At 43.3% G+C, this 26,015-nt stretch overlaps 4 protein-coding genes across 9 annotated transcripts, besides 1 other annotated feature; 1 reads left to right on the top strand and 3 right to left on the bottom strand.

Moving 5' to 3' along the window:
- Positions 1–209: 209 nt before the first annotated feature.
- On the bottom strand, positions 210–10,795 carry sra (sarah). Of its 2 annotated transcripts, none has more exons than NM_079654.3 (2): positions 10,495–10,795; positions 210–1,763 (listed from the first exon to the last, which is right to left on the bottom strand). In NM_079654.3, the coding sequence occupies exon 2, from the start codon at positions 1,755–1,757 to the stop codon at positions 879–881; it is 879 nt and encodes a 292-aa protein (NP_524378.1). In that variant the 5' UTR covers positions 1,758–1,763; positions 10,495–10,795; the 3' UTR covers positions 210–878. The 2 variants fall into 2 exon arrangements, with proteins under 2 accessions (NP_524378.1, NP_001287361.1); NM_001300432.1 differs by lacking the exon at positions 10,495–10,795 and adding an exon at positions 2,700–3,216.
- Positions 7,984–8,330: a mobile genetic element.
- Positions 8,230–11,638, top strand: Bin1 (Bicoid interacting protein 1). Of its 3 annotated transcripts, NM_001316512.1 has the most exons (3): positions 8,230–8,591; positions 10,688–11,082; positions 11,156–11,638. In NM_001316512.1, the coding sequence occupies exons 2-3, from the start codon at positions 11,017–11,019 to the stop codon at positions 11,540–11,542; spliced, it is 453 nt and encodes a 150-aa protein (NP_001303441.1). In that variant the 5' UTR covers positions 8,230–8,591; positions 10,688–11,016; the 3' UTR covers positions 11,543–11,638. The 3 variants fall into 3 exon arrangements, with proteins under 3 accessions (NP_001303441.1, NP_001303440.1, NP_524377.1); NM_001316511.1 differs by having other exon boundaries at positions 8,230–11,082; NM_079653.3 differs by lacking the exon at positions 8,230–8,591 and having other exon boundaries at positions 10,897–11,082.
- On the bottom strand, positions 11,559–16,774 carry CG8927 (uncharacterized protein). Of its 2 annotated transcripts, NM_142270.2 has the most exons (3): positions 16,599–16,774; positions 11,968–12,836; positions 11,559–11,905 (listed from the first exon to the last, which is right to left on the bottom strand). In NM_142270.2, the coding sequence occupies exons 1-3, from the start codon at positions 16,617–16,619 to the stop codon at positions 11,680–11,682; spliced, it is 1,116 nt and encodes a 371-aa protein (NP_650527.2). In that variant the 5' UTR covers positions 16,620–16,774; the 3' UTR covers positions 11,559–11,679. The 2 variants fall into 2 exon arrangements, with proteins under 2 accessions (NP_650527.2, NP_001034056.1); NM_001038967.2 differs by having other exon boundaries at positions 11,559–12,836.
- A 544-nt stretch (positions 16,775–17,318) lies between these two features.
- On the bottom strand, positions 17,319–25,803 carry CG8925 (uncharacterized protein). Of its 2 annotated transcripts, NM_142269.3 has the most exons (7): positions 25,275–25,803; positions 23,295–23,486; positions 19,852–20,251; positions 19,130–19,397; positions 17,902–18,452; positions 17,696–17,841; positions 17,319–17,630 (listed from the first exon to the last, which is right to left on the bottom strand). In NM_142269.3, exons 1-7 carry the CDS (start codon positions 25,635–25,637, stop codon positions 17,538–17,540), a joined length of 2,013 nt encoding a protein of 670 aa, NP_650526.1. In that variant the 5' UTR covers positions 25,638–25,803; the 3' UTR covers positions 17,319–17,537. The 2 variants fall into 2 exon arrangements, with proteins under 2 accessions (NP_650526.1, NP_001097813.1); NM_001104343.2 differs by lacking the exon at positions 23,295–23,486.
- Between the last annotated feature and the right edge of the window lie 212 nt (positions 25,804–26,015).

Raw genomic sequence — 26,015 nt, 5'->3', positions numbered from 1 at the left:
ATTCTCCGACCGACACAGCCAATTCGGGTTCGTCTGGCCTTGCAAAGTTTCAGTAATTTCCACTCAATTGCACTATCGAATTGCCAATTGCCGACAGGGATTTCCAATGTCAAATCCATAACCCATCGCTTCCCTTTGCTCCACATGATGTTTAACCCGCCAATTAAAGTTTGTTTAAAGAGAGAGTTTTGGTTTTTCGGTTTTTGTTTCTTGTTTGGTAATTCTTCATTTTGTTTTGTTTGGTACATTTGAGAACATTCATTTCGAATTTGAATATATTTTCAATTTAAATTTTAACTACACGTAGGCATATAGATTTATAAACGTATGTATGTGTATGCCGATATCTGATGCGATATCGTTACACGATTTCGCTGGCTTAGAATTACATTAACATTTACATAGATATAGTAGCTTTATATCTGGGATTTCGGATCGCGGTTCTCGGTAGCGCCTCTGTCAGCGATTTCCCGTCGAAGGTACACAGAGATATATGTAGATATTGTTAGCAGGTATTTGCGATGGCTTAACATCAATATTCTTACACATAGACACACTCAAATCGCGAGATAAACACATCTAGATGCGGTTGTTAGCCAATGAACTTGTATCAGAAGCCAACTGGGGTAAATGCTACGCTTGAAGGAAGGGTGGGAAAGTATGTCGGGTATGGGAGTTCGAGTGCCTATTAATACAAACATACGAACGTAGCTAAATATATGTATGTGTAAATTAATCACAATTGAATCGGAAAATATTTACAAAAAATACTCAATCGAAGCCCCAACCATCCGCAGAGCATGAGTCCCAACCCGTTGTCCCGATCGTTTGGTTTTACAACTCAGGTTTTCAGCTTTAGTTTCGTCACCACCTTATGATTATGCCCGTTCCGGGCACTTGGTCTGGACAATTGGCGCCTTCACCTGCAGTCCCGGCCCGGTCTCCGCCAGCATGGCCGTGTGCACAATAATGGCCGGCTGGTCCTCGCTCTGAGGATGCAGCTCGTGCGACTCGCCGGGTGTGAGGCTAGCCAACGCGGCCAAAAGATCATGGTTGACCAGTGGCTCGCCTTCCTCGCGCGGCTCCCAGCCGGCTGGCGGCGAAGCGGGCGGGGAGATGAGGAACTGTTTGACCGGCGCCGGTGGCTGCAGGTTCTTGTTGCTGACCGGTGTCACCGGCTGGGCAAAGTAGCAGGTGATAACCGTCTTCTTGTTAAACTCGTACTGGTGCAGCTTGATTCGCGCATTTGCCGCCGCAATGGCATTGTCATAGTTAACACGCAGGCGACGGAAGCTGCGCAGCCACTGGAACGTAGCCGATTCGCTGAATGTGCGGAATAACTCCTCCATGGCGTGCTTCAGCTCTGGATTGGCAAACACCTCGGAGTGGATGTTGGTCACGATGATTGAGGTGGGTAGGTCGTCGAACGAGTCTGCATCCACCTCCGGCTCTGTGTCGCTATCCACGTCTCCCTCCTTTGGGAGCGACGGATGCTGATTGGGCAGGCCGTCGGCGGCGTTGATGAAAATGTCCTGGTCCGGCGACAGCTTGTCTATGCTGCCGCCTCCACTGCTGTTCTGTGTCGACTTCAGTTTGTTCTTGCTTCTGCCGTTGGCGCTGTTGTTGTTGTTGTGATTGCCACGCGGAGTTGTCGGAGTGGCTGCATTGGCCGCGTCAGCTTCGCCAGTGGCGTCAGGAGTGGTCGGATCAGGTGCATCGGCGGACGCATTGTTGTTGGACTTGGCCGCGTCGGACATGGCTGGCTGAAAAGGAAATGAAAGCTACTTTAAATAATGTTTACAATAAAACGTTTTTATCGAATATGGCGAATAGCAGCCAAGAAATATACTTCTGTTAACCATCCATTTATTATTTACGAAGCATAAACCCTTTTTATGTTGTTAAACAACTAATTATTGGGGTCAAATAAATGAATTCCTCGTAAAGTTCATTTAAAAGCTTGTTTTTAATGGCAAATGTATGTGGGAAGTGGCCGCTGTTCAAGGATTTATTTTTGTGATAGCCATTAATGCTATATTTATGTTATACGGCCTTTAATTATAGCCCAACGAGCACGGACTTTACAGTAATTGGATTCAACAAGTCAGTGACATTCTCCATAAATAGAACTGTCAGCTAGTTAACCTTCACCTCCAAAACATTTTTAAAAAATTGGTAAACAGCACTCGCAAATTAATTCCGCACAAGCGACGAGGGGGTTGGATAAACACCTCAGCACAACGACAGGATAGGGTTTTTGTTTGCGTAATATATTTGTAACAAATTTCGAGCGCCACGCTACGTCAAAAGAATTGCTACCGCTTTTCACGGAACTGGCAGCCCTTCAAAGCAAACCAATTACGGTACCAAAAACTACAGACGTGTCTAAGTTTGGGAAGGAGCGGGGGACCACAAGGAAGTGGGTCTCCGGCAGGCGAGGACCTTAAGTAGCGACACGTGAAGCTAATCAATAGGTCTATCAAAGGGGTTGGAGTTAAAATAGGGATCTCCGATGGTGACGCACTGTTGATTCACAACTGCTCTTGATTTTATTGTTATGCCTGCTAGCCACAAACTTTTGGCGAAGGGAAAGCGCCAGACGGTTGATTAATAGTAGCGAAATTTTTATGAATGAATGAATTAGTGAGGAATTGGCGTCAGAATAAAAATGGTGACGTGTGTCTGCTTCTGCTTCGCACCTGTGACCGCCATGAAACCCATTCCCAACGAATCCAAGGGAACCCTTGGTGGGTTTCATTATAATAACTGCCAGTCGTAGTTCTGGATGGGTGCCCATTTGTATGCTATAAAAATAGCATTCTTCTTAGTGTTTTATTGTGGCCCATGAATCAGCAATATGCAGTGAGTTAATTATACGCTGTTTACCCGGACAGGGAGTTATTTCAGACAAATGCAAATGGGTTTTTGTGCTAGCTTGGGCTAACAAAATTGGCTTAGTTTTTGGGTGCGAAATGTGCGAAGTTTTTATGAGTTTCCATGCAAGGATTCGGCCCAGCAGCTGAAAATGTTTGCTTTGTATTTCTTAATTAATAATTTTTGGCATAAATTAAATTTCCAAGAACTTTTAATGAATTTTAATTGGGATTTGGATTTTATGGTTTCCATAACTCAATTGATTTTATGCCGGCAACTATATTATAATTTTGTTTTTGTTATTTCTTAAAAAATGACTGTTAATAGACTAAGTTTTACGTGCTAATGCGATTATATATATTTTTAAAGGAAGGCAAATGGAGCGTTGAAGGATAACTAAAATAGCTTAAGGGTTATTCTTGGCTATCAAATAAAGTAAGAAATTCCAATTACTACCTTATCTATGAAATATGTTTTCTTGGAACTAAGCCATTCTTCGTGTGAAGTAAATTGCTTTTTAAAGCGATTAAATTGTAATACCATCTTTGTGTTAAGCTTATACTTATGATTTTCGGAAAATAAATAATCACTTGAAGGAATGACAAGGCCAAGGACTGGGGTTTTAAAGCTCACCAGACGCGACGCAAGAACCTCTTTGGCTACTGAATTCCCAAAGCTTATGCTTTGTTAGTACTTTCACTTTTCTTTTATGGCTATTTTATTTTTTGTTGACTTTCACCTCAACGCAGGTCAGCAGAGCAACAACAGTAAGCGCCGTAGCTAACAATAAAAACAAAGGCCAAAAAAGAACCCAACGACGAGTTGATCTATTTCCGTATGATTGATTTCCTTGAAAGGACACACCCACGCAATTGCGACTTTTGCTTCCAGCGGCAGTTGGAGATGCTACTGTTGTTCATGACGTGTGTACTTTGTTTGCCGTAGAGCTTGATCCCTATCTCAGGAGCAGCATGGGAATGAGGACGCGTGTAAGTGCAAGTCAGCATGAACGAGCTGCTGGCATGCAAATCGCATGGGCCGCGTGTGACGTCACCGTTCCTGCACGCAATCCATAAAAAAAAAACGAAGAAAGCGGGCCGATAGCGCACTTTAAACTAGACAAAAGTAGCTCTCAGCCCCGCCCACTTTTGAAAGCGGTGCCGTGGTTTCGACATGATGATGAATTGCCTGCCGGTCGTTAGCCAACGACCTTCACTCATTCATAATTGCTGTCATCATTATATCAAGTGGTTGCTGCCCCCCACCATAGGACTCCTGCTCTCTATCCAACCATCCATATCCATGTAATCATTTGCCAATCCATCCATCCTTTTGCTCATCCCGCCATGTCAGGCTTTGCAGATTTTTAGCCATAAGTAGCCCGCATGTAAGCCACCTCAAAGACACGCAAAAGCTCTCTAAATCATTTGAGACGGCTTCAGTGGGCCACTCAAAAAAAAATCAGCAACAAAGGGATATAAACAAATTCATGTAACATTTTAAGCTGAACACTAATACAATGCGTTGCCTTTTATTACTTTAATAATATTGATCAGAAGCTCTAGGACATCCTTAAATGTTTAAGTTGCCATTTAATTGAAGCTCACGTCCCTCACTTAAAATTGATCGGATGTGTTCGTGGGAATACGAGTGTGAGTGAATTGTGGCCTTATTTACATTATCGTCCCGATTTCGTGACAAAAGGAAAATCCCACGAGTGCGCTTTCCACTCTCCATTACAGCTGCTGCTATTGCATTTGCCGCTGCTGCTACTGCTGCAGTTGCAATTTCAGTTTACCCTATTTGAATGCAAATGCAAATAACGCTGGGGGAAGATTAATTTGATTTTCTGCTGAAATTTTAAACTTTCTCCTGGCAGATACCACGCGTCTGAGCCAGATATTTGCGATTGATGTAAACCGCCTGGAATTTAATTAAATTGTTCCTGGCCTTTATAGAGAGCTCAAAGCGGCGCTCTGTTATTACAGCTCCTTGCGGTTGCCGATGGAGGTTTTGCTGCTCATATTTGTGCCTGCAAGTGTCGGCTTCGTTTGCCACATGTCACATGTTGCTGCAACCGGAATCCTTTCAAGGCAACTGCAAAAGCAAAAGGTCAGGCGGTCAGGTACTGCTACAGTTCGGTCACTGCTCGTTGGGCTTGCTCGAAGCAAGCATTACATCAGGAGTTCTGTGGCAGGACGACACGCGAATCGTGTGCGAAACTTAAGATATTTTGCTGAAAGCTTCGTCAACTAAATTAATTGAATCCTAATTAGTTTGGAACTTCCCTTTGTTCACTGTTCAATCTGGGCTGGATTGCTTCTGCTGTAGGCTTAGAAATTTCCCACACACGATGCTCATTGTTGGAAATTTAAATACTCGTATCTGTGGGCTGCACCTGAAAGTATGCTATTCTTCCCACACACATGGAGATTCTCTGTAATTTAGCTCCACTAAACCAAACCAGCTTTGCTTTCACGGCTGCTGTGGCTGGATAATTACTACCAAAGGTGAAACGTTCACCGAAAACTCGCCCAGCATCATGAGCGGTTTTGCGTGGGAGCGGCATAGCCTTGGTGAGTGCGTGGTTGTGGCTGGAACGGAACAAATCCTGCTGATTGGCAGGACATTGATTGGCCGCATGAGCCATGTGTGGAAAATGCAAAATGCTTAAAAGCTTAGCTTTGGACTGCAGATCAGCGAGATTTGTATTTGATTTCTATATACACTGCGAAGATATTATTTATTCTATCACTAGAAAAATCACAATGAAACAAGAACGCTAGAGTATTTTAAGTAAACAGTTAAGTAAAAAGTTAAATATTTAAGATTTATACCCAGCAGAATAAAGCAGACTACAATAAATTTATAGGAAATCGAATTACCAGGAAAGTTTAATTCCAGTAAACTGACCAATGCAAATTGTAATTATCCCAAATTATGCAATATTTTAAAAATCAATTTTTTTTTATTTTAGCACGTAACTAATATGCTTACTAATTCTACGGGGAACTGTGTGGGTTTGCTTTGTGGAAACATTAAACGTAATCCCTTTATCCAGTGGATAGTTGTTCACCACCCGTCAACCGGTCACAAGATAACAACTATATAGCTTTGTTAATGCCGATACCTTTGTAGGCTGCGCACAGCATCCGAGGGAAAATCACGGAATTTGCTGAATTTACCTTTGGCTTGCATGACAATATCAGGTTTTCGTAATTACCCGACACTTCCAGGCATGAACTGTTAATTAAATCATTTACACACCGATGAATCGCACCGCAATTGGATTGTTAACACATTTGTACCAAGTGAATGTATGAAAAATGGTTTCTCTTTTTGGGGTCAGAAAATTCCTGGCATTTCGATTGACCTTCGACGAAATTGTAAATTCTAATGCGGCCCCCATACACATACCATAACAGCTCATCCATCCCCGCCCACTACTTTTACAAATTGGATTGTTATCACTCAAAGTCCTTGGGCGATTCCGAGGAGTTTTCACTTGCCTCAGACTCAAACTGATTCGACCAGCCCCTTTGTTGTCGACTGTCACTCGCAACTGTGCGGCTCCAAGTGCAAATGTATCTGTGTATCTGTAGGTTTCTGTGTGCGCCCGTCTTGTCAGCGCTTTGACATGAAAATAGTTTGGGCCAACTTGGCTATGCAAAAGCGATTTCTATTAGGAGCCGCCATCGCCGACATGTGCTGCCGAAATTCGGTGATTTGGGTAGGATGAAGAGATTACCAAAAGTTTACAGTGGTTCTTGCTTCCAAGCAAGGAAGGAATTAAAATCCTGTTCAGCAAATATTCCAATAAATCGCTTTTAAGCAAGTGTTATCAGCAGTTCAATGTTGAGTTCAACCGGTTGAAACCCGCTGGTTATCGTAAATCATGGCCACGGTAGTTCCCTCGATTCGCTTCTTATCGCGACGACAGTCCCCACTGACGCACCAAATGGACGTATTTAGACTCCATAGATAACATTTGGCTATTGTTACTATGGTTAATTGAGACATTTACAACTCAAGTATACCTCAAGTCAAGCAGAACATACGTATGCGCGCATATACAGTCGAATGGAATCGACGTCGCTGCCAATCAGGCCGATGTGTTAAGTGAGTTAGGGGCACTTTTGCTTTTGGGACGTGACGTCAGTGCAAACTGCAGCTAGATCCAGTCAAGCCAATTGACGAAAGAGCCGACGGCAGCGGTCTGTACGTATTCAATTCATCAATTGGCAAAACCCTGGCAAAAAGGCAAGAAGATGGAAAACAAAACAAAAGCGAACGCAAACAGAAATAGCATAAAATGGACAACAGACGCGACAACACAGGCACCAATCGTAGGGGCAAAAATTATGAGTTGCTTTTATTTTAAAATCGTTTCATTTATTTTGCGTCAGCAGCGCCTCTCAATGAGGAAACGCTGCGTATACATAATTTTCTGGCCACATATACGCACTCCCATATCTTTCTCCCATCGATTCAGTGGTCGTTCGCAATCAAAGGCACAGACGAGTGATCTTTCCTTGGCCTTTTGCAGTCTCTTAAAGACGGGTTGTTTTCGAGTGTTTTTTGCAGCAGAATGGTAATCAGAATGCTCTCGGCAATTCTTTATTGAACGACCGTTCAATAAATTTCACAAAAGGAAATGTTATCAGCGGGTATTCTTAAAATAACTCAATCTTTAACAACTTATATTTGGAATCAATCACATCAACCCGTAATCAGATAACTGATAACATTTTAGAGGAAATAGTTTGTACCGGCACATTAACAAGTTAATGGTTTTGTTATTCGCCTTATCGTGAAATACTGTAAATAAATTTTTTAATTGCTTTTCGAAAGTAGTTGTTTACAACTTAATTTATCAGAGTGTTTTTGTTCTCCGCTCAGAATTAATCACGAAGTGGGGTGGTAATCCAGATTAACATAAGAAAAAAACAATTTTAAAATATAATATTAAGTCGCCATTATGCATGAGTAACAACTAACAAATTGCTATAAATAATAGGAGATAATCTTGAATACTGCTAGAAAGTGTAATACAATGTAAGGCAATTAAATGTGCAATAAAATCAATGTTATTATCAGCATGATTGTATATGTCGGAGCGCGACTCTTCGCATTCCAGAAATTCCTTCTGTGATTTCATATTCTGATGAAATTGTAATATTGCGGTAAAATTCTGTCGAGCGCTGCGGCAGAGGCACGAACAGCCTCTGCAGCTGAGTGAGGTCCGATCGAGTGGTCATAAATAGTGTGTTAGAGAGAGATGACAATGTGGCACACGCCAGTGTGTATAGCCATTAGAGAATATGATGAAGAAGGGACATGTAAGAAGATCCCTTCAGTGAAGTTTGACTGCTGACGTCGATCGGAACTTGCTGCGCTGACGTACAAAATCGCGAAGTGAATAAATAATATGGATGAGACTCCTGTTTCGCCGACATATACAATAGTGCTCAAGACCCTAATGGAATTATACGTTAATAACCAGCCACATTTCTTAGATATTTCTAATATGAGCCATCTGCTGCAGGTTCTTTCCAATATCTAATTCTAGATCTTCTTCGAATACGACCTTTTTGGCCATGAAACGATGATTTGCCACTTCATTCACAAGCATTAATTTGTCATGATTCTCTTAAGCGTGCACTTTATCTGAAAGTCTGAACAGCTGGCTGCGAAATGGATTCCCCGGATTGGAAATGGCAAGTAAATCTGTCCTCGCTACAAACAAGTGGGCACCACTGGGCATTCGGGGAATAGGGATATGGGTAGGAATGGGGATATATTGTGGCATTGGCGAAAGGTCGCTATGCAAAGCCAAGGTCGAGACTTACACCCAGGACATTGTGTTGTGCGGCTGGCAGTAGAAACGCCCACGCACACGCCCCTGTCAACTGGCCGGGTAAAAAATAGAATCAAATACATATGTATACAGAACAGGAGTTGAAGCAAAGCTCGCATTTTATTTGCATTTGTGAATTTATTGCTTTCGGTTACGTCTGCTTCGCCTTGCCACTTTTCCAAACTCGTTGTGCTGCTGCTTGGGGAATTTTCGGAAATTCGAAGTGATTGGGTTTGGAGCAGTAGCCAAGGGCTTCTACTGTTGCTCAAAGCAATTAATATTTGAGAAAAAATAACGAAAACGAAGTAAGGCGGCAGCAACAAAGCGACCGCAACAGTGGCAACAAATCGCCCCACACCGCACGTCTTCAGTTTACAACCAAGGACTTGGCACGTTTAAAATTCAGCCAGCAGCCGCAGCAACGAACACGGACAGTGGGCGGAATTTAATTTCGAAAAACATATTACTTTATTGTTCACATCTTTACCCACCTTCCGATTCGAGTACATACGATTCCACTGAAGCCACTGAAGACTTACTTCACTTAAAGTACATTTTCTTCAACTTCGTGGGGTCTTTCTAGAACTTAAGACTTATTCTAACTTAAAAAGACTATAAAGTTTTTAAACATTCCGTTGTTTTGTCAAATTTGAATAATTTACGAATGTGAATTTGTCGCAGAAGTATTGCTGAGTATTATCTTTATAAATTTTTCATTTTTTAAAGTGACTAAAGAAACAGCTTTAATGCGTCTTACTTCATATTGGTCATCCCGACCACAGTGCACTGGTTACCAAAGTATGCGATAACAATAACATCGTCCACTATGTGGTCGTTGCTGGGGTTACGGGCAGTCAGTCACGGTCACGGCTGCAACCCCTCCGCTCCGGCCAAAACGAGTCCACAGAACAATGGCCAAGGACGAAGGGGGGGGAGGGGGGATTCAATAACAACAGCAGGAACAACAAACATTCTGCTCCCACGCAAGAGCAGCAGGAACTGTGGCAAAAACAGCTGCTGCAGGATCAACGAGGTGGGAGTGGATTCGAGGACTTTAAAACACGAGCCAACTAAAAATATTCAGACACGCCGAAGCGAAAATACCCTTTAGCAGGGGGTTAATTCAAGTGGGGTATTTTCCCCTTCTAGTGTTTTTCTTTTACCAGGGTAATCACAGATTCTGTTTCTGTGCACTTAAACGGGGTTTATTCCGTTTCTAAAAATATCAAATGTCTGGATTGACTTATTTCTTGGTATTTGACTAAAAATAAAAACAAATATGCAGCTTTTGGGAAACTGATTCCTTGTTGACACAATAGAAACCACCATATGACCACACCTTCCACGCTACTGCAATAACTAGAACATTTAGAACAACAAACAGAATGGCACTATTATCGGCAAATGATGGCGCATGCATAAAAATGAGGAGATCGAAAGTGGGTGGCTGGGGATGGGATAACCTTGTACTTCTTGAGATAAAAACAGTTCAGTATTTAGCAGCGGCTTATTCCTGAATGTTTATAAACAAATCGAGCGAGAGAGCGATGCATAAATGAAATATGAGGGGGGGTGAAGGGTGGTTGCAAAGAGGGTGACTTTTCGCAGACGCTGCGGCACCAACACAAGCAAAGCAACGGCAACAATTTGCACGTAAAACTCAGCTGCTGCTGCTGCTGCTGTTGCCGTTACATAAGAAACTCTTGCAAAAAGTGCAAATCTCAATTCGGTATGCAAATGGACCGCTGCCACAATGTACTCACCGTTTTTAGAAACTATTCAGTGGCCAAATTGCGATTCTGCTTTTATGCGCCAATAACAAACGGCTCTTCTCCACCGTTGTTGTTGCTCTCCTCCTTGTTGTTGTGGTCGCAGCTACTGCTTAGCGAAGCAGTTGTTATTGTTGTTGCGGCAACAGTAATTTGCAAGTGCACCGCTATTGTTGAATGTTTTTAGACGATTGTCATGCCAGTGGAAGCTTCCAGTCTGCGTCATTCGCGGAGACGCGTAGTTTCACGTTCGACGACACAACCGCTCACAGCGAATTTTGTTTTCGGACTAGAGCTGAGAAACGGCGAATTTTGGTGCTTCTGGAAACATCGATTAAACTAAAACCCGATAAGTATGCGACAAGCGGTCACACTCGGCGATGTGCGATAGGATTGCTGCATTCGATTATATAGTTATCGAAAAGAGCAAAGAGAAGCCGGAATATACGGCATTAAAAGTGCATTTTGTATTAAAATTAAGAAAATTAGTAACGATATACCGCAGAATAGGGAGACATGGCCAACGTGGAATCTATGATTGTGGAGGAAAAGACGCAGGTCAAGCAGATTGACCGCGAGAAGGTTTGTTTGTGACCCCGGTCATGTTTACTTCGCGTTTGCTCTAGATGTGTTAATAAGTTTATGTATTTTCCAGACCTGTCCTATGCTGCTCCGTGTCTTCTGCTCTACGGGACGACACCACTCCGTGTCGGAGTATATGTTCGGCAACGTGCCCACCAACGAGCTTCAGATTTACACCTGGCAAGACGCCACCCTGCACGAACTGACCTCTCTGGTGCGAGACGTCAATCCGGACACCCGGAAGAAGGGCACCTACTTTGACTTTGCTGTCGTGTACCCCAACTTCCGGAGTAATCACTTCCAGATGCGCGAAATCGGAGTGACCTGCACGGGTCAAAAAGGAATCGATGATAATAAGACACTTGCTCAGGCCAAATTCAGCATTGGAGACTTTCTGGACATCTCGATTACTCCGCCCAACCGACTGCCGCCAACCGCCAGGCGCCAGCGTCCGTACTGATTCTTCACTTTCATCTATTCTAATCATTTTAATCTTTCACTTGACACTCAATGGAGTATGAACATAATTATAAGTGGAATACAAGTAAGACGAACTACGAGCTGCTTGACTTAAGGGACTATATGTTGTGGGGAGTATCAGTTCCTGTAAAAGCCGTTCGGGCGCTTCGACTTCTTCTTGCCCAACTGCGTCATGTCGATCTCCAGACCATTGGGCAGCACGGCGCGATTCTCTTCGTAGTTGACGAACCCGTTCTCTTGTAGCTCTTCCTCGTTGTTGCGGTTGTTAGGATCGCACTTGATTCCAGTCTCATAGTGGTACTCACGTTTGTTGCCATCTGGATCAACGTAGCCATAGGTTCCCCTGGTGAACGAGAAGTTTGGGTAAGTGGGAGAAAGAGGTTGGATTCAATCTGTTTTACTCACTTGGTGATGCAATCGGTGCCGATCAGCTCCTCCTTGAAAGATCCGTCGTCGTTCTCATAGCCCCATGTGATGCTTCCGTCCTCGTTTTCCTCACGCCACTTGCGAATGGTCTGGGAAACGGGCTGACGGCGACGCTGCTGCTGCTGGTCAACGTGATCGTCCTGTAGCTGATTTTGATCAATGATGGGACGCGGCTGGACAGGCTTAGGGCGTGGCCTGGCCATAGGCTGTGGTGGTGGTGATTCAGGTCGTAGGGCAGCGGAAGACGCTGGTCTTGTTCGGATCACAGCCACCCGCTGGGGCTGTTGTTGCGGTGGTGGTGGCGCTGCTGCAGTGGGCGTAGGTCGCTCCAATCCGAATCTCTGCGAGTTCTCAAACCGACCAATGCCAAAATCATTGAAGGCGGCGGGACGGTTCAGGGGCGTCGGAATAGATGGCCGTTCAGCGGGGAAGCGCGAGGAAGGAGGAGGCAGGATGGCAGCCGGCTGTGAGTCATCGGACTGAAGGAACTGCTGCACCGGCGAGGGTTGTTCAACGGGTTGTTGGCCGGCCAGGAAGGCGGCTGCTGCCTGCTGGAACTGTGATTGTTGGGCCTGAGCCAACTGCTGTTCCCGCAGAAGGTTCGGCAGATATGGCTCCGGCTGCTCATCCTCCGCTGATTCCGTCACAGGACGCGGTTCCTCAATGGCGATGCGCTGCGTCACCGCTGGAAGTATGGTATTCTGCTGGCGCAATGAGGCTCCTGGACGGCGTACTCTCAACACAGGCTGTCGGTGGGGCACTTGACCAGGTGATGCTACCGCTCCGGGAATGCTCAGACGCGGGGGATAGTTTTGGGCCTCTGTCAACGCGATCGCGCTGCAAACGAGCTGGAATCGGAAGGGAAAAATGTATGTCATTAGTGCATTCCAAATGGGGATCAACTGTGCCAGTTGCCGGAACAAGGCGTTCCCACCGCTTTGGCCACCGCGTTGCCACTAACTGTTGATTCGCTTTTGGCACTGCCCCTCTTAAGAAATTAGTTTTACACGCTCATTTTTGGCATGCTGCTTGTCCAACGGTTTCTTAGAATTTTCATCCGATTTGGGGGTGGAAAACAGCAAAGAATTTGGTACATTCAGTTAAAACCCAATTGGTCAATGAGTTCACAAGAAGACCAAAAACAATTATGGAATTTGAAGGATACGTATGTGCATTACAAGAAGTAATACATTTCTCTTTAAAAATTGCTTTTATTATTGTTAGTTATTTTTGGCTGTAGCCTTATTTTCATTGACATATATGTATATGTATATATATACAATATGTATATTCCAAACATTTCTCAAACTTTGTCTTTAGCACTACTAATTAAATCGAATTCGGGGTTCGTAAAAAGCACCACACTTGCAGCCTGACTTTTGTGGCACTTCTTGGCTAACTGCACAACTCGCACCTTCGTAAACTGGTTTCAAATTTATCAACCGCTTATGAACAACTGCCGCAGCAATTTGTAGTTGTAACGGTGTGGCGGTGGCAACAACCACAGCAGCAGCAGCAGCAACAACAACTGTGGCAGTACTGTGTAATGGCTGTAAATGTGGAACATAAAACAAATCGCGATTTCTGCCCCGCCTCGCTGCCGATCGATCATAAAAGCCGAAACCAAAGCCAAAACAAGCTGAGCCATAGCCAAAAGCAGAAAAAAACGAAAACATTTCAGACTTTGGCGTCTGGGTTGCGTAATTTGCATGGACGGAGTTATGCGGCATGTAGCATGTGGCAAGCACATTGGCCAAAAGTTTCCGGTTCGCGAAAGAAGTCAAAGTCTAGGACAAATGACCGACCGCTTAGTCGTATACTTAATGCTAGCACGATTTTCAGTGCGACAACTTTTAATTAGTATTCGCCGTAGTTGCATAATTGTGAGACCGGGTGGAGGGGCATTTTTAGCCGGCTTATGGCTTTTCGCCCTCGGTTTCGGTTTCCATCTGGTCACAGATCAGATAACAATTTGGCCCACTTGGGCGAGGTAGCTTATATAAAAGAATTAATGATTGGGGAAGTGAATAAAACTCGATACGGAATTACGGTTTCCATTTGGGTTCTTGACAGGATTGGAAACTTGAGTAGGGTTATTTATTGAAATGATGTTTTTTTTTTTTGTGGAATTATTATTCTTTCAAAACTTTTGTTGCTTTATTTGTTTTGATTTATTTAGAATTCATTTTAGTGGACAAGAACTTTTTAAATAAAATCAAGTTCATATATGACTGCTCCTTATAAAACTAGTATTCCATTAAGTTAGTTATTAAGTAACTATTTCCTAGTACCTATAAACCCAGTTTTAATCTTAACTCTCGCACATAATTCAATTGTTCAAACATAAATAACTATTACGGCTTATAATAATCAATCGAATCAATGAAGCCTTCGGCTCATGCAGATTTTGTTATGCATGCAGTCGACACATTTTTTACTATTATTATCCATTACTTTCCTGTATCTGAGCTACGGCTTTGTTTTTTGATCGTTTGATGTGTGTGTGTGTGTGTGGGGGAACCATTCAGCCATTCAAGCCGAACATTCCAGTGGCCAGCGGCTTGGCTGGCTGCCCAACTACCTGGTCAAGTGAACTACTTGGCTTAAAAATTAATAAAAGCCAGGCCAGATAAAGCAAAAAAAAAATTGTATAAGTGTATAAAACTGCGCAAGGCCTGGTAGACACTTGCAGCTATTTATTTTGGGTGCATTGCTCGGCAGGGGAACTTGATTTGATTTAATTGCTTTTATGACTCCGCCTTGCGTCTGCGTCTCAGTTCAAGGAAACCGAAAATTTCGTAGCCATGTGTAAATAAATGTTCGTAGTGGAAGGTGTTCCCAGCTCGAGACCCAAATTGAAACCCAGCCAGGTGAAGTCAAGCCAAGCCCAGGTGGAGCTGAAGGCAAACGTGGGTGTTCCTTTGGCGAACCATCACCATCATCATCGTCGTAAGCATCAGTGAAAGACAACAAAAGATGTTTATTATGCGGACCCCCCACTCCCGTGGGTTCATCATTAGTAACAATAACTTGGCTAAGGACTTCTGTCCCGGCCTTGACTGTCCAATGGCCATTGACCGAACGAACGAATCGAATGAGCAGCCGAATGAAATCGAAAATATGTCCTATTCCGACCGGGCATTTTTTTTTTGTAGCTCGCTGGACTCGTTGCGCTGGAATAGTTGTCAGTGCACTTTCGAGCCGGCTTCGGTCTCAAATATGTAACACTTTATGCATGTATAAAAGCCTTATTTATGCAGGCATACATATATTCCCATATACCCGTCCATTACGTAATCCCAGCACAGTACGCCCAAATGCGTCGCAGTGTGGGCAAGTATCTGTATCTGTAGCTGTAGCTGTATCTGAATCTGAATCTGCAGCAGCGACAGCCACTGAAAAATGAATGGAGCGTGCGTGCCGAGAATTTGCATCGCCTTGGGTGCGTTTTGTGGATCCCAATCGCCCATAACTAGTTATTAGCTGCGGCACCACCAACGACCTTGATACACATAATCGGGGCTAGCACAAAAATGGTATCGTGACGAACTGCTCCCAAACAATACTCCTGTAAATTATGTCTTTCTTGTCATTAACAATTCATTTTCTGGTCCAAATTTTGGCAAGCTCATTAGGCCATGTCCGTAATTTGGCCAAGTCAATCAATCAATCAAGCAAAAGCATGAAAATCTAATTGGAACCGCTGATTTATGGTGTTTTCCAGATTTATTTCGGAAATTTAGGGAAATAGTCGATATAGAAGTTTCATTTAAAATTGATATTTATATACAAAGTTATAATTTTTTATATCTGGTATTTTCGGAACACCTATTTTTATTTATAGTTTGTCGTTTTTATTTACTTGACGTTTGCAAAGCTCAGTCTATAGCTTAAAAATTAACCTTAAATTTTTTGTGAATAGCAAGTTATATTATGGAATGGCTTCCATCGCCAGCTTATTTTGATTGATTTTGTTTATTGTATCGCAAGTAATATAATTTATCTATCACCTAATTGACAATTCATCAACTTTGCGCGGTAGCAAAGATCTTTGATAATCTTTGACAGCATAACAAATTAAACTTAAGCCAATTGTGTGCCCATTTTGAGAGCCCAATATTCAGGTTAATAATGGAGGCCGGGGGAATTTTGCAAAGTTAAGGCGGAGCTGGGCTTTAAGCCAACAAATGCTCGTTAAAATTTCAGACCCGAGGGCTTGGTTTGGTAATTCCTCAAACGGAATTCTTTGGCAAACAGTGAAAACACAATATCTGGGTGATTGTATCGCCTATTTATGATACGAGTTCCTTTGTTCAAATCGATCTTAAGTTTTATGATGCCAAACGAAATGAAATGTCAATTGGCCAGCATTAATTGCTAATTGCATTGCATTGAGACACAGGTAAAGGTAAACACAACTCGCGCACTTTCTATTAAATGCAAATACTCGTAAATATCCAGCAATGTCTCAATCTAAGATCGAGTATGAGCCTTAAGCTGGCAACCAAACGACCTTGACAGCTGCATATTTATGATTCACTAACATGCTGAGGTGGTGACATGACCGAGAACACTAACACTTTTGATCCTTCCTCTGGTTTCCAACTTACCGCAATTAGTTGGATCTTCATGGTTGATCTGGACGGGTAATCTCCTTTTAACTTTCCTGTCCCTTTGTAACACTTCCGCAAAGCGAAAAGAAGGCACTATTTGGGGAGAATAATTTTATCCACACGGTAAACCTAGGTAGTACTTTTTGGCCAACCGTTGATCACTGAAATGCTGGGCACGCCAGGTGCGCAGGCGGCTTTATAGCTCCAGCTCCAACGCCAATCGGAGCTTTGGCCAGCAGCGGAAAATTTATGTGCGGCGTGTGTTTGGCATGGATATGCAATTAATGGCCGGGCCAAAAGTGGAGCGCATCTCTCGATGAAGTAACGAAAGTGACAGGGCAGTCTGGTATTTACTTTTTTTGCACTCTTTTGTGGACATGAGAATGGTTGGTCTCGAACAGCTCCGGGAACGTGATATAGTTTTAAATTACTTTTACCGCCTTTAACGGTTTTGTATTTATTATTCAGTGCGCTGGCAACGCTTGACACCAAGCTTTAAGTTAAGACCAACCAAACTAAAGTCATACCAACGGAGCGTATGCGCAATGGTTGATGCATCGGCTAAGTGCTACAGTTAGACAGGCTTCAAACCCGCCGTATTATAGCATCTCTTTATAGGAACGTTTTATTTAGATCTTTAAAGAATTAATCGTTTATAACCTTTTATATTGTTTTTATATTCCGAAACACCCAGTACTACAAAATACAAATTAATTTAGCATTTAATAAAAATACTTTGTTTTTAATGCAATGAAGGTATAAATAAAATCATGTATCAACAATATAAAATCCGTGTTAATGGTGGAATGAGAAGAAACGATTTAGTGTGGGTGCGCAATGTCCCCAAAGGTCCAATAAATATCACAGTTAGGCATGTCAAAACGGAAAATCAGCTCTGATTTCTTTTAAAATACCAATTCCTATTGCAGCTCTTGGTTAGACCACATCCTTCATAAGGCTGATGGCAACGGCGCCAATCAGGCCACAAACTCCCATAACATTCAAGGGCAGCAGGGGATCAATGTGCTCCTGTGAAGAGGGGAAATCAGATTGGTAAAATGAAGACCACACAGGTAAACGATTTGAGGACCCACCAGTTTCCAGAGAAAGGGAACAAGGATTAGGGCAATGCCCGATGCCAGGTTGCCCATGCCAACGCCAAAGTTTCGAACTATTGTGGGATATTGCATCGCTGTGTAGGTGGGAATGATGGCGTTGTTGGCTCCAATGAGACACTTGGCTGGGTGACACTAGGTCATTTACAGATTGTTGTTGTCAAAGATGTTAGGGTACAACTTACCTATGGTGGCCAGTGCAATCACACCCGTTTGATTTGACACCAAATTGGTGGCTAAGCAGCAAAGACCCGGCAACAACATGTAACCAATAAGACTACGTCGGATTCCCACTTTCAAGACCACCAGGATGCTAATGCAAATGGAGATGGCCTCCACGGTTCCAGCCACGGCACTATTGATGTAGATATTGCCACCCAAATTGCTGAGGTGCAACGTGAGTCCAAAGTAAATGATGATCAGTGTCAGCCAGATGACCAGGGTTAAACATGTGGTGCGCCAGTACTTTGCACTGAATACCACCAGAAGGGGATTCACATGGCCACTTGCACTTGGATCCGGTGCATCTGCCTCCACTGCCTTCGACTCTACGCTGGTCGTTGCTTCTGGTGGAGATTGGACCGCCCGCGGTACAGCCGCCTCGAGGGTCTTGCGATAGTTGCTGGGCAAACTGGCGCTGGTGCCATTCATTCGGGCCGCTCGCTCAATTAGCCCGCACAGCTCGTCCAGCCGGCCCTGGGCCAAAAGCCAGCGTGGAGACTCCGGCAGCCAGAACCTAAAAAGGAATGGGAGCGAATGGGTAGGGTTGCTGTGAGAATCAATGTCATGATCCCGGTATTTATTGGCTTTTAGGAATTTTTTCATTTCATTTCTAAGGCGGTCAGCTAATGTGGCTCTCTGTGGCCTGCTTGGCACCCGAGGATAAACACTGAGGAATGTCCTGGACACGGTTTCTTTGTCCCTGCCGGAATCTAATTGATCCGACCAATTGTGTGTTGTGTACGGTTTTATCTTGTCAATTCATTTAGTTGACTGACTGCTAAAAATGTTTACGCTTTGAAGTTGAAATGCGTTCATTTGGGCTTTCAATTCTCCAGTAAGCGGATTTTTAATAGATTTAAGTTTTTTTTTTTGCCTTTAAAGTAGCACTGTTATTTATATTGATTTGTATAGAAAATAGAATAGAAAAAATTAAAGGTCATGAATTATGTAAAAATGTCTTTAAAATATGGCTAATAATAATAAAATGACTTGTTAATTACAGGAAGGAAATACATGAGTTTAATTAATAAACAAATTTCGTAAATAAATATCATTTAGCCATTGATACAAATCAGAGCTCAAAGCAAAATGCATAAAGAGACCTCGATTTCCCTTCAGCCGATTTTCCAATTACCAAATAAACGCCCAACAATGGCACTGCCCCACCCAGGATGCCCGCGCAGAACTTACCAAATGCTGAGCATGATTAGCCATGGCCAGGAGATGGCCAGCTGGAGGTGCCGCCAGTCGCGGATGAGGTAGGCCAGTCCGGCGGAGAGGACGTAGGAGATGGCCACGGGCAGAATGTTGAGAATGCCGATTACGGTGCGCCACTTGCCGGAGACCAGCTCCACCACCAGCACGAAGCTCACAACAGTCACGGTCATTGATGCGAATCCAATTATAACACGTAGCGACATGAACATGGCCACCGATGTTGAGAAGGCCAAAATTCCACCTGCAACGGAGAGCAGAGAACCCATGCAGGCGGTGGCCAAAAAGGGTTGGCCCAAGGGGTGGGGTGGGTTGGGTGCGGAATGTCAGTGGCAAGGTCGGGCACGTAAATAAGAGTGTAAAGTCAATTAAAATCGCAGCCGGGCCAGAGAGCAGGACAAATGCGAACGCAAATGCAGCTGTTAGTCCAACGATTCACGGACAAAGCTGCATATAAATGACAATTAGAAAATGAATCCCACTCAAATTGTCATGGTCAAAGGAACACTCGTCCTTCCAGCCCTTTAATCGGACTGTTGCAATTTCACTTCTATAATCTGCACTTGCAAAAAAGGGATCTACGCGATTATACGTTTTAAAGAATTTTTTCAAGTTCTTAGCATTCTTGTGGTAATCAAATATTATTTTAGAAACACGAATTAAGAATATCCCATATGTTTACAATAGGCATTACTCACCAAATACGCTCTGAATAGTGACGAATGCCATTAGAGTGTGTCTTCTGCCGAAGCGATCCGATATCCATCCGCTGAGAACCGCTCCCGCTGCCGCGCCCACCAGGAAGCAGGTTTCCACCAAGCTGAGGATATCGCGTCCGCAAACCAGATCAAATTCCTGCACCAGGGTCTTGGCCGATCCATCCACGTCGGAGAACTCAAAGTGCCAGCACTGTCGGTAGCCCAAATCTGTGGCATTTTCGGGCCAGTTGATGAGTTGGTTATTCTCGTAGGTGACCTGGGTGTAGTCCACATCGAGGAGCAGGCAGCCATTGGAGGACTGACTAATATTGCGCCACTCGGAAACGCTCATCTGCATGAGGTTTTCCGGCCGGGCACACCAAAAGTCTTTCGGCGCAATCTTTAAGAGAAATTAGGGTTTTAGGCGTAATTTAATGGAATTTCTTTTTTAATAAGCTTTTTAGCTTGTTTACCCAAATTAAAATAACTATTTCTGGTTGAATGAATTGAGCGATCAAATGACTCATAATAAGGGTTGACTTTCATAGGATCATAAATAACTCTGCATATAAAAATCCTATTAAAAATCCAAAAAGAAGCATTTCGGCAGAATTTAGGCAACACCATTTGAATTTAAATGAATTGAGAATTCACGCTCGTAGTTACGTGAACCAAATAAGAGATTTTCTCCTACCAACTTTCGAAGCAGCCAATCAAAGCTTGAACGCAATGATTGAGTGCTTGTGAAGCCATAAATCGAATCGCAGATCAGGCGGCTGGAAAACATTTTGTCGGGCACAATTTAAATCGGTAGTAAGCCGTTTAAATTTCTTCCGCATGTTGATTGCGGTTAACTCGTAGTTAGTTTGTTATACAGCCAGCCCCATTTGTCATTTGGGTTTCGATTGCGAATGTTTCGTTTCGTGACAGTTTAACACGGCTGAAATTACTGAATGTTGTTACAACACGAACGGCCATCTGATTGATGATCGCATCAATGAAAGCGGCTTATCAATCGCGGCAAGCCGAAAAGGTTGTTATCCACCGCCCACTCTGAAACTCCGCCCCATAATCGAACCCATAAACAACTACAACCTACAACAGGTTGATAGCCTCGGCCGACATTGAACGTGCCTCAATTAAACATTTAGTATGCGCTCCGAGGAAATGGTTTCAAGTTCAAGTTGAAGTGTAACAAGAAAGCGAAACATTTTCAACAATTAATGGTCGATGAGAGTGGCAGTGGTACAGGTGGTACAGGTGCAGTGTTAGCTCTTTTCCCTTTCGCTGAGGTTTTTGGTTAGAAGTCTGGCGACCGTTGATCGCGTGGCAGGCTCTGATGTCATTTGTGGTAAAATGTGGCAGTTGTTCGTTCTGTCGCCAGTCGGTTACATGTCACGTTTCAGGCATTTGCATAGCGAAACAGACTCTCGACCAACAATGGATTTCTGTGCCACAACGTGGGCAGCACTCGACTTTGGATCCGACACTATGCGGCCCATGTAAATTTCGTTTCATAAATTGGTTTGCAGATATGTATGCACGAGTTGCACCTGAGAGTGCGCTTTATTCTAATGACAGGGTGACAGGCACACTGGTTAAGGCTCAAATTACTCGTAATTCCTATTTTACAATCATATCAAGGAAACTATTTACTAAATTTGATTGCCCTTTAATGAGCACTGACTTCAGTCCACCTCACAGGTGATACATCAGGTCAAGCACCCTGGCTAACTTTGCATACTAGATATCTCTATTTAGATATGCAAGTAAAGGCACGATTAGTGACAATACAAAAACTATTGTTTCTAATAGAATGATATATCCGTAATTGAGCGGTTCGGAGAGTTTAAACCGATTTGCATTCAATGGCTTTGAAAAACGTCAGTGGAGTTTCTTTACTTAGTCATAAAATCATTTCCTGGATCCTCCTTCAACATAATCGCGTCATAATGCTAGTTGAAAAGTGTATATTTTGGGGTTTTTAAGAAATTCTGTTTTAGCATATTAACTTTGCTTAAAGTTAATTTAACTTATTAAAGTTATATTAACTTATTTTTGACAATTCAAATTAAAATGATCAGGCTTTTAAAAACAAGTTCGATAAAATTGAACTGAATTGATTTGACTATTAAGATGTGTTCTCTATAATCTTTGAAGAGATTACACAAAACCAGACTGTTAAATACAATTTAACGCCCATGTGGTCTAGGTGCTCATGGGTGATCGTTAACTTAATTGTTACAGGGTCATCTGACTGACCCTAGATAGAGAAAGTACTTGAATTGCTGTTTTAAATCTGAATTTGAATCTGAATTTGGTTTCTGCGGCCAATTGGAGACCAGTGTGCCAGACAGAGTGTGGCTTACAAAGGTATTTCTGAGCATTTTATTATTATTGTTTAATTAATATACTTAGACAGTTAGCGGTCAATATTGGCCTGTGGCAGAGAGTAACCTTTCGAAGCCAACCTTGGGCTGGCTCGAACTCGGAGCAAACCATCGACACCACCGGCACCACCTGATATGGATCAGTTGGGAGTGGAAACTAATTGAAAAGTCTTGCCAGTACGGTGGGAAATCGTGTTGTCATGGTGTCGACCGCAGCGCCTAATCCACATAGCTGTCGTCTTCATAGCAAATAACACAAAAGCGTGCAATCTGCGGACATAGTCAATTAAGATAGGGTTATTCGGCACGAAGACTGTTTCAAATATCTACGCCATTAAATCAGTGTAAACAAATCAATGACTTTTGGGGTGGTAAAGTGGGCATATAGCAAACTCGTTTCGGCCTAAGCCAGTTCAAATTTGTTATTACTCCGCAGGCAATTATTGTGTCAATAATTAAGCCAGAAGTGGAACAATTAAGGTGGAAGAGTCCAAGGCGCATTTCAGCATCATGAGTGTGTTAAAATATAAAGGAGCCCACTTTTTTAATAAAAATTAATTTTTAAAATACCAAAATGTGGAGAAATAATACTTAAAGTACATATACATTCAAGCACCAACTGGTTTTTATGCAATGAAATTGCAAACCTTCGATGATTCTTCTATTCAATCGATCTTTGTACAACATCCAGTTCAATAAACACATTTATTGGTCGTCAAATATTGTATCTGAAGTTCCCGCATCCAAATTCGCTCAATGAAACAAATCTCGTAATCAATCGAGAGCGCGAACACGGGCAACTGGTTTGAGTAGCACACACACACCTGCAATCGCAGTCACTTAAATTCACGTTATCACGGGAACGCGCTGATAACTGACATTGGGGGAGGAGGTACCACATGCAGGCTAATATACAGAACCTTGTCAATTGCGGTTGCGTTGTAGTTGGCCAATATTAGTTGGCACTGGCGGTGCCAGCGATGATGGGCACAGGTGGCAGGCGATGGAGCGCAACGATGGCTAATGTTGTTGGCCAGAGGCCGACTGACTCACCTGGAACACGTAGACGAATATGTGGAAGGTGCAGATGGCCTGGAAGATCGAGAGCAGGGCGCACCACATGCTCTGCCATGGCGTTAGGCAGCCCAAGAGCCGCTCCAGGAGCTTAGTGTGCAACAGATCTAGGTTCTCCATGTTCCCATCGCTCAACATGGGCGAGGCCTCGCCCGATCTCACATCCGTTAGCTCCATTGTGGCCCGGTTCGAAGTGCAACCGCTTACGCCGTGCGTTGCACGTCAACTGAGTTAGAATGTTGACTTTCGAAAATATATCTTATGAAATTTAAATTGGTTTCAGATGCAAGATTCGGTGGGCCGACGTTCTGAAGTGCTCCGAGGTGTCGAGAGCCGTGAGTGCGTATGTCAGAGAGATTCGGCCGTGTCTCTGGTTTTTATGCAGGCGCGCCGTTGTTTCTGATTTCTGTGGGGGCCCTAAGATAATGTCCGAACACAGCGCGATGTTGCGATAGTCAAATTACTTGTTAGCTCCGTCTTCACACCCGGCCAAATGAGTCATTAAAGAATCACTTGATGACTTTATAATTTTGTAGACTGTCGACCTTTCTGGGGAGTGCCTTGACCAACTCCACCCACAAGGCTAATGCACACTCTTCGACGAGTCAATTTCATTTGGAGCATCTGGCCAACATAAAGTAATCTTTATAGAACCGAACTTTCTTTCAGTTCGACAGTCGTTATCTTATCGGTGACTGTCAATTTTTGATTGCTTCATGTAAATTCAGTGAATAGTTTTCATAGACTACAGTCTTAAACAATTGGTTATTGTTTGTCTTCCCAAGATAACACAGTGGTTATCAAGGAAAAAAGAAGAAGAACACAGAAACAATTAAATCAGTACCTCCTGTGCAATAACTTTTATCAAAAATGCTTATTTATTACCTATTTTACTACTAGTCAATTAAGTCTCTATAAATGATTAGACAAATACTTCAATATTTCAAGCTGATAGATGGGTTTGACAGAACAGAAACTTTAATATTGAGAGATGTCAAAGTATTTCCTCTAATTGTTTTATGAACTTTTCCAAATGAGCTAACACTTCCTCTCAGTTGCATCACGCAACATGCTGAACCTAACCATTCCCCCCACTTATTCCCCAATTTACAGCCGCTCAATTGGTATAATTAACCTCTGCAAAATAACTGTGCTCAGGCAATCGAACTTCTTGTGTTCTTTGAATGACCATTGCATTTGCCATTGGTTCTGGCCAAGCTCTATTACCCACCGTTCCGCAGATCGTGTGTGTCAAGGTCGCATGTGGTTTTTGCTCAGCTCCCTTCGATTTGGGGCTACTTTTTCAGTTGGACATTAGCACGATAGACGATGATTACGCTGATTAGCGGTGGCATCGAAACTTCAAAACATAGGCAAATGATGCACACGCAACCCGCATGCCGATAAATGGCTCCTAAGTACTCAGTGTTGTGACAGCCTCCCTGAATGTTGGTCAAAGGTGCTCGAAGGTCGAGAGGCATTTCAAAAAATATTTAAAACAAAATCAAAGCCAAGTGGGTCTGAAATTGCTGGGCCGAAATTGGCATGCGAGCTACCTTGATTGCTGGCCAACAAACTCAAGTGGCAAGCTCTTCAGTGTGTTATCACTTGTTTTGTTACTGTTACTCGTTTATAGCAAACTCGTTTGCTGATAACGTTTTGTAATGTCAAACTCTCTTTCGTTTTCCACTCATTGTCAACACCTTTCAGATGATATACACATCCAATTAGCCGCCTATTATTAGTGCAAATTACTTTACAGAGTTTACAGCTATCAATCAATTTGAGTTGCATAATGTTTTCTTCCGGTCTAAGCACAAACTATCAAACATCCGGGGAAGTTTGGGAGGGGTTTGGTGGGCGGGTGGTTTTAGCGTACAAAAATATTTGATTTCGATGTTTTTCGGGCGACGCAATCAACTGGTCAAATATTTGCCAAGCCATAAAACCAAAACTCACCTGGAAGACAAACATGAACAGGTGAAAAGTGGTGGGCAACTGGAACAGGCAGAGCAGCAGGGTCCAAAGAAAACTCCAGCGGGTGTAGTGGCCCAGGAAATTTGATATCACATCGCTGTCCTCATCCTGACTGAGATCCCTGCTCGGTGGCTGCTCCGTTTGCTCCGCTGAAGGTGGTTTCTTCAGGTCCTCGGAATATCGTCGAAAGTCCAATGCTATGACACTGATTTCCGGAGTCTTTGGGCCGGGCCTTGTCTCGCGATATCCGCCATACAGGTTCGCCTCCAGGCTGCCCCTGCCCTTGTCCCGCGGCCCGCCAACGCAATCGAAATTCAGGGAACCGCGACGCAGCACGCCACTCATATCGAGGAGGTATATATATAGGTTTTTTTTTTTGTATATGGACGATATCAAGCGATTTCGAAACCCTCCGATTTTATTACTCCACTTGGTGCGCCAATCGATCGATTGAAAATAAGTACAAAACCGCGTCGATCGTTAGTATCTCAGCCGTCGGCATCGATCTGGAACCGTTAACGGTTTGGGGCTCTGTTATAAGCACTCTGTAAATCTGCAAAAGAGCGAAAGCTATATGCATGGCATTGCCAGTATCGAAAAAGCTCAACTCAAAGCTTCGACTACTACCCCACGATCAATTGATTTGGTATAGGCCTGCGAAAGCTTTCGCTCGACTTGAGTGACATTCACTTCCGCCAGGACTATCCATATCTCCATATCGAC

This window comes from Drosophila melanogaster, chromosome 3R (assembly GCF_000001215.4).
Source record: "Drosophila melanogaster chromosome 3R".
Lineage (NCBI taxonomy): Eukaryota > Metazoa > Arthropoda > Insecta > Diptera > Drosophilidae > Drosophila > Drosophila melanogaster.
This window is presented reverse-complemented; position numbering and strand designations above follow the sequence as displayed.

Excerpts from the sequence above, each read along its gene's own strand:
- sra (NM_079654.3), bottom strand. The coding sequence starts at position 1,757 with ATGTCCGACGCGGCCAAGTCCAACAACAATGCGTCCGCCGATGCACCT.
- Bin1 (NM_001316512.1), top strand. The coding sequence starts at position 11,017 with ATGGCCAACGTGGAATCTATGATTGTGGAGGAAAAGACGCAGGTCAAG. Across the intron at positions 11,083-11,155 it reads AGCAGATTGACCGCGAGAAG|ACCTGTCCTATGCTGCTCCG; the intron begins GTTTGTTTGTGA and ends TGTATTTTCCAG.
- CG8927 (NM_142270.2), bottom strand. The coding sequence starts at position 16,619 with ATGAAGATCCAACTAATTGCG. Across the intron at positions 12,837-16,598 it reads TGAAGATCCAACTAATTGCG|CTCGTTTGCAGCGCGATCGC; the intron begins GTAAGTTGGAAA and ends TTCCGATTCCAG. Across the intron at positions 11,906-11,967 it reads GGCACCGATTGCATCACCAA|GGGAACCTATGGCTACGTTG; the intron begins GTGAGTAAAACA and ends CTCGTTCACCAG.
- CG8925 (NM_142269.3), bottom strand. The coding sequence starts at position 25,637 with ATGAGTGGCGTGCTGCGTCGCGGTTCCCTGAATTTCGATTGCGTTGGC. Across the intron at positions 20,252-23,294 it reads TATTCGTCTACGTGTTCCAG|ATTGCGCCGAAAGACTTTTG; the intron begins GTGAGTCAGTCG and ends TTTCTCTTAAAG. Across the intron at positions 17,631-17,695 it reads TTCCCTTTCTCTGGAAACTG|GAGCACATTGATCCCCTGCT; the intron begins GTGGGTCCTCAA and ends CCCTCTTCACAG.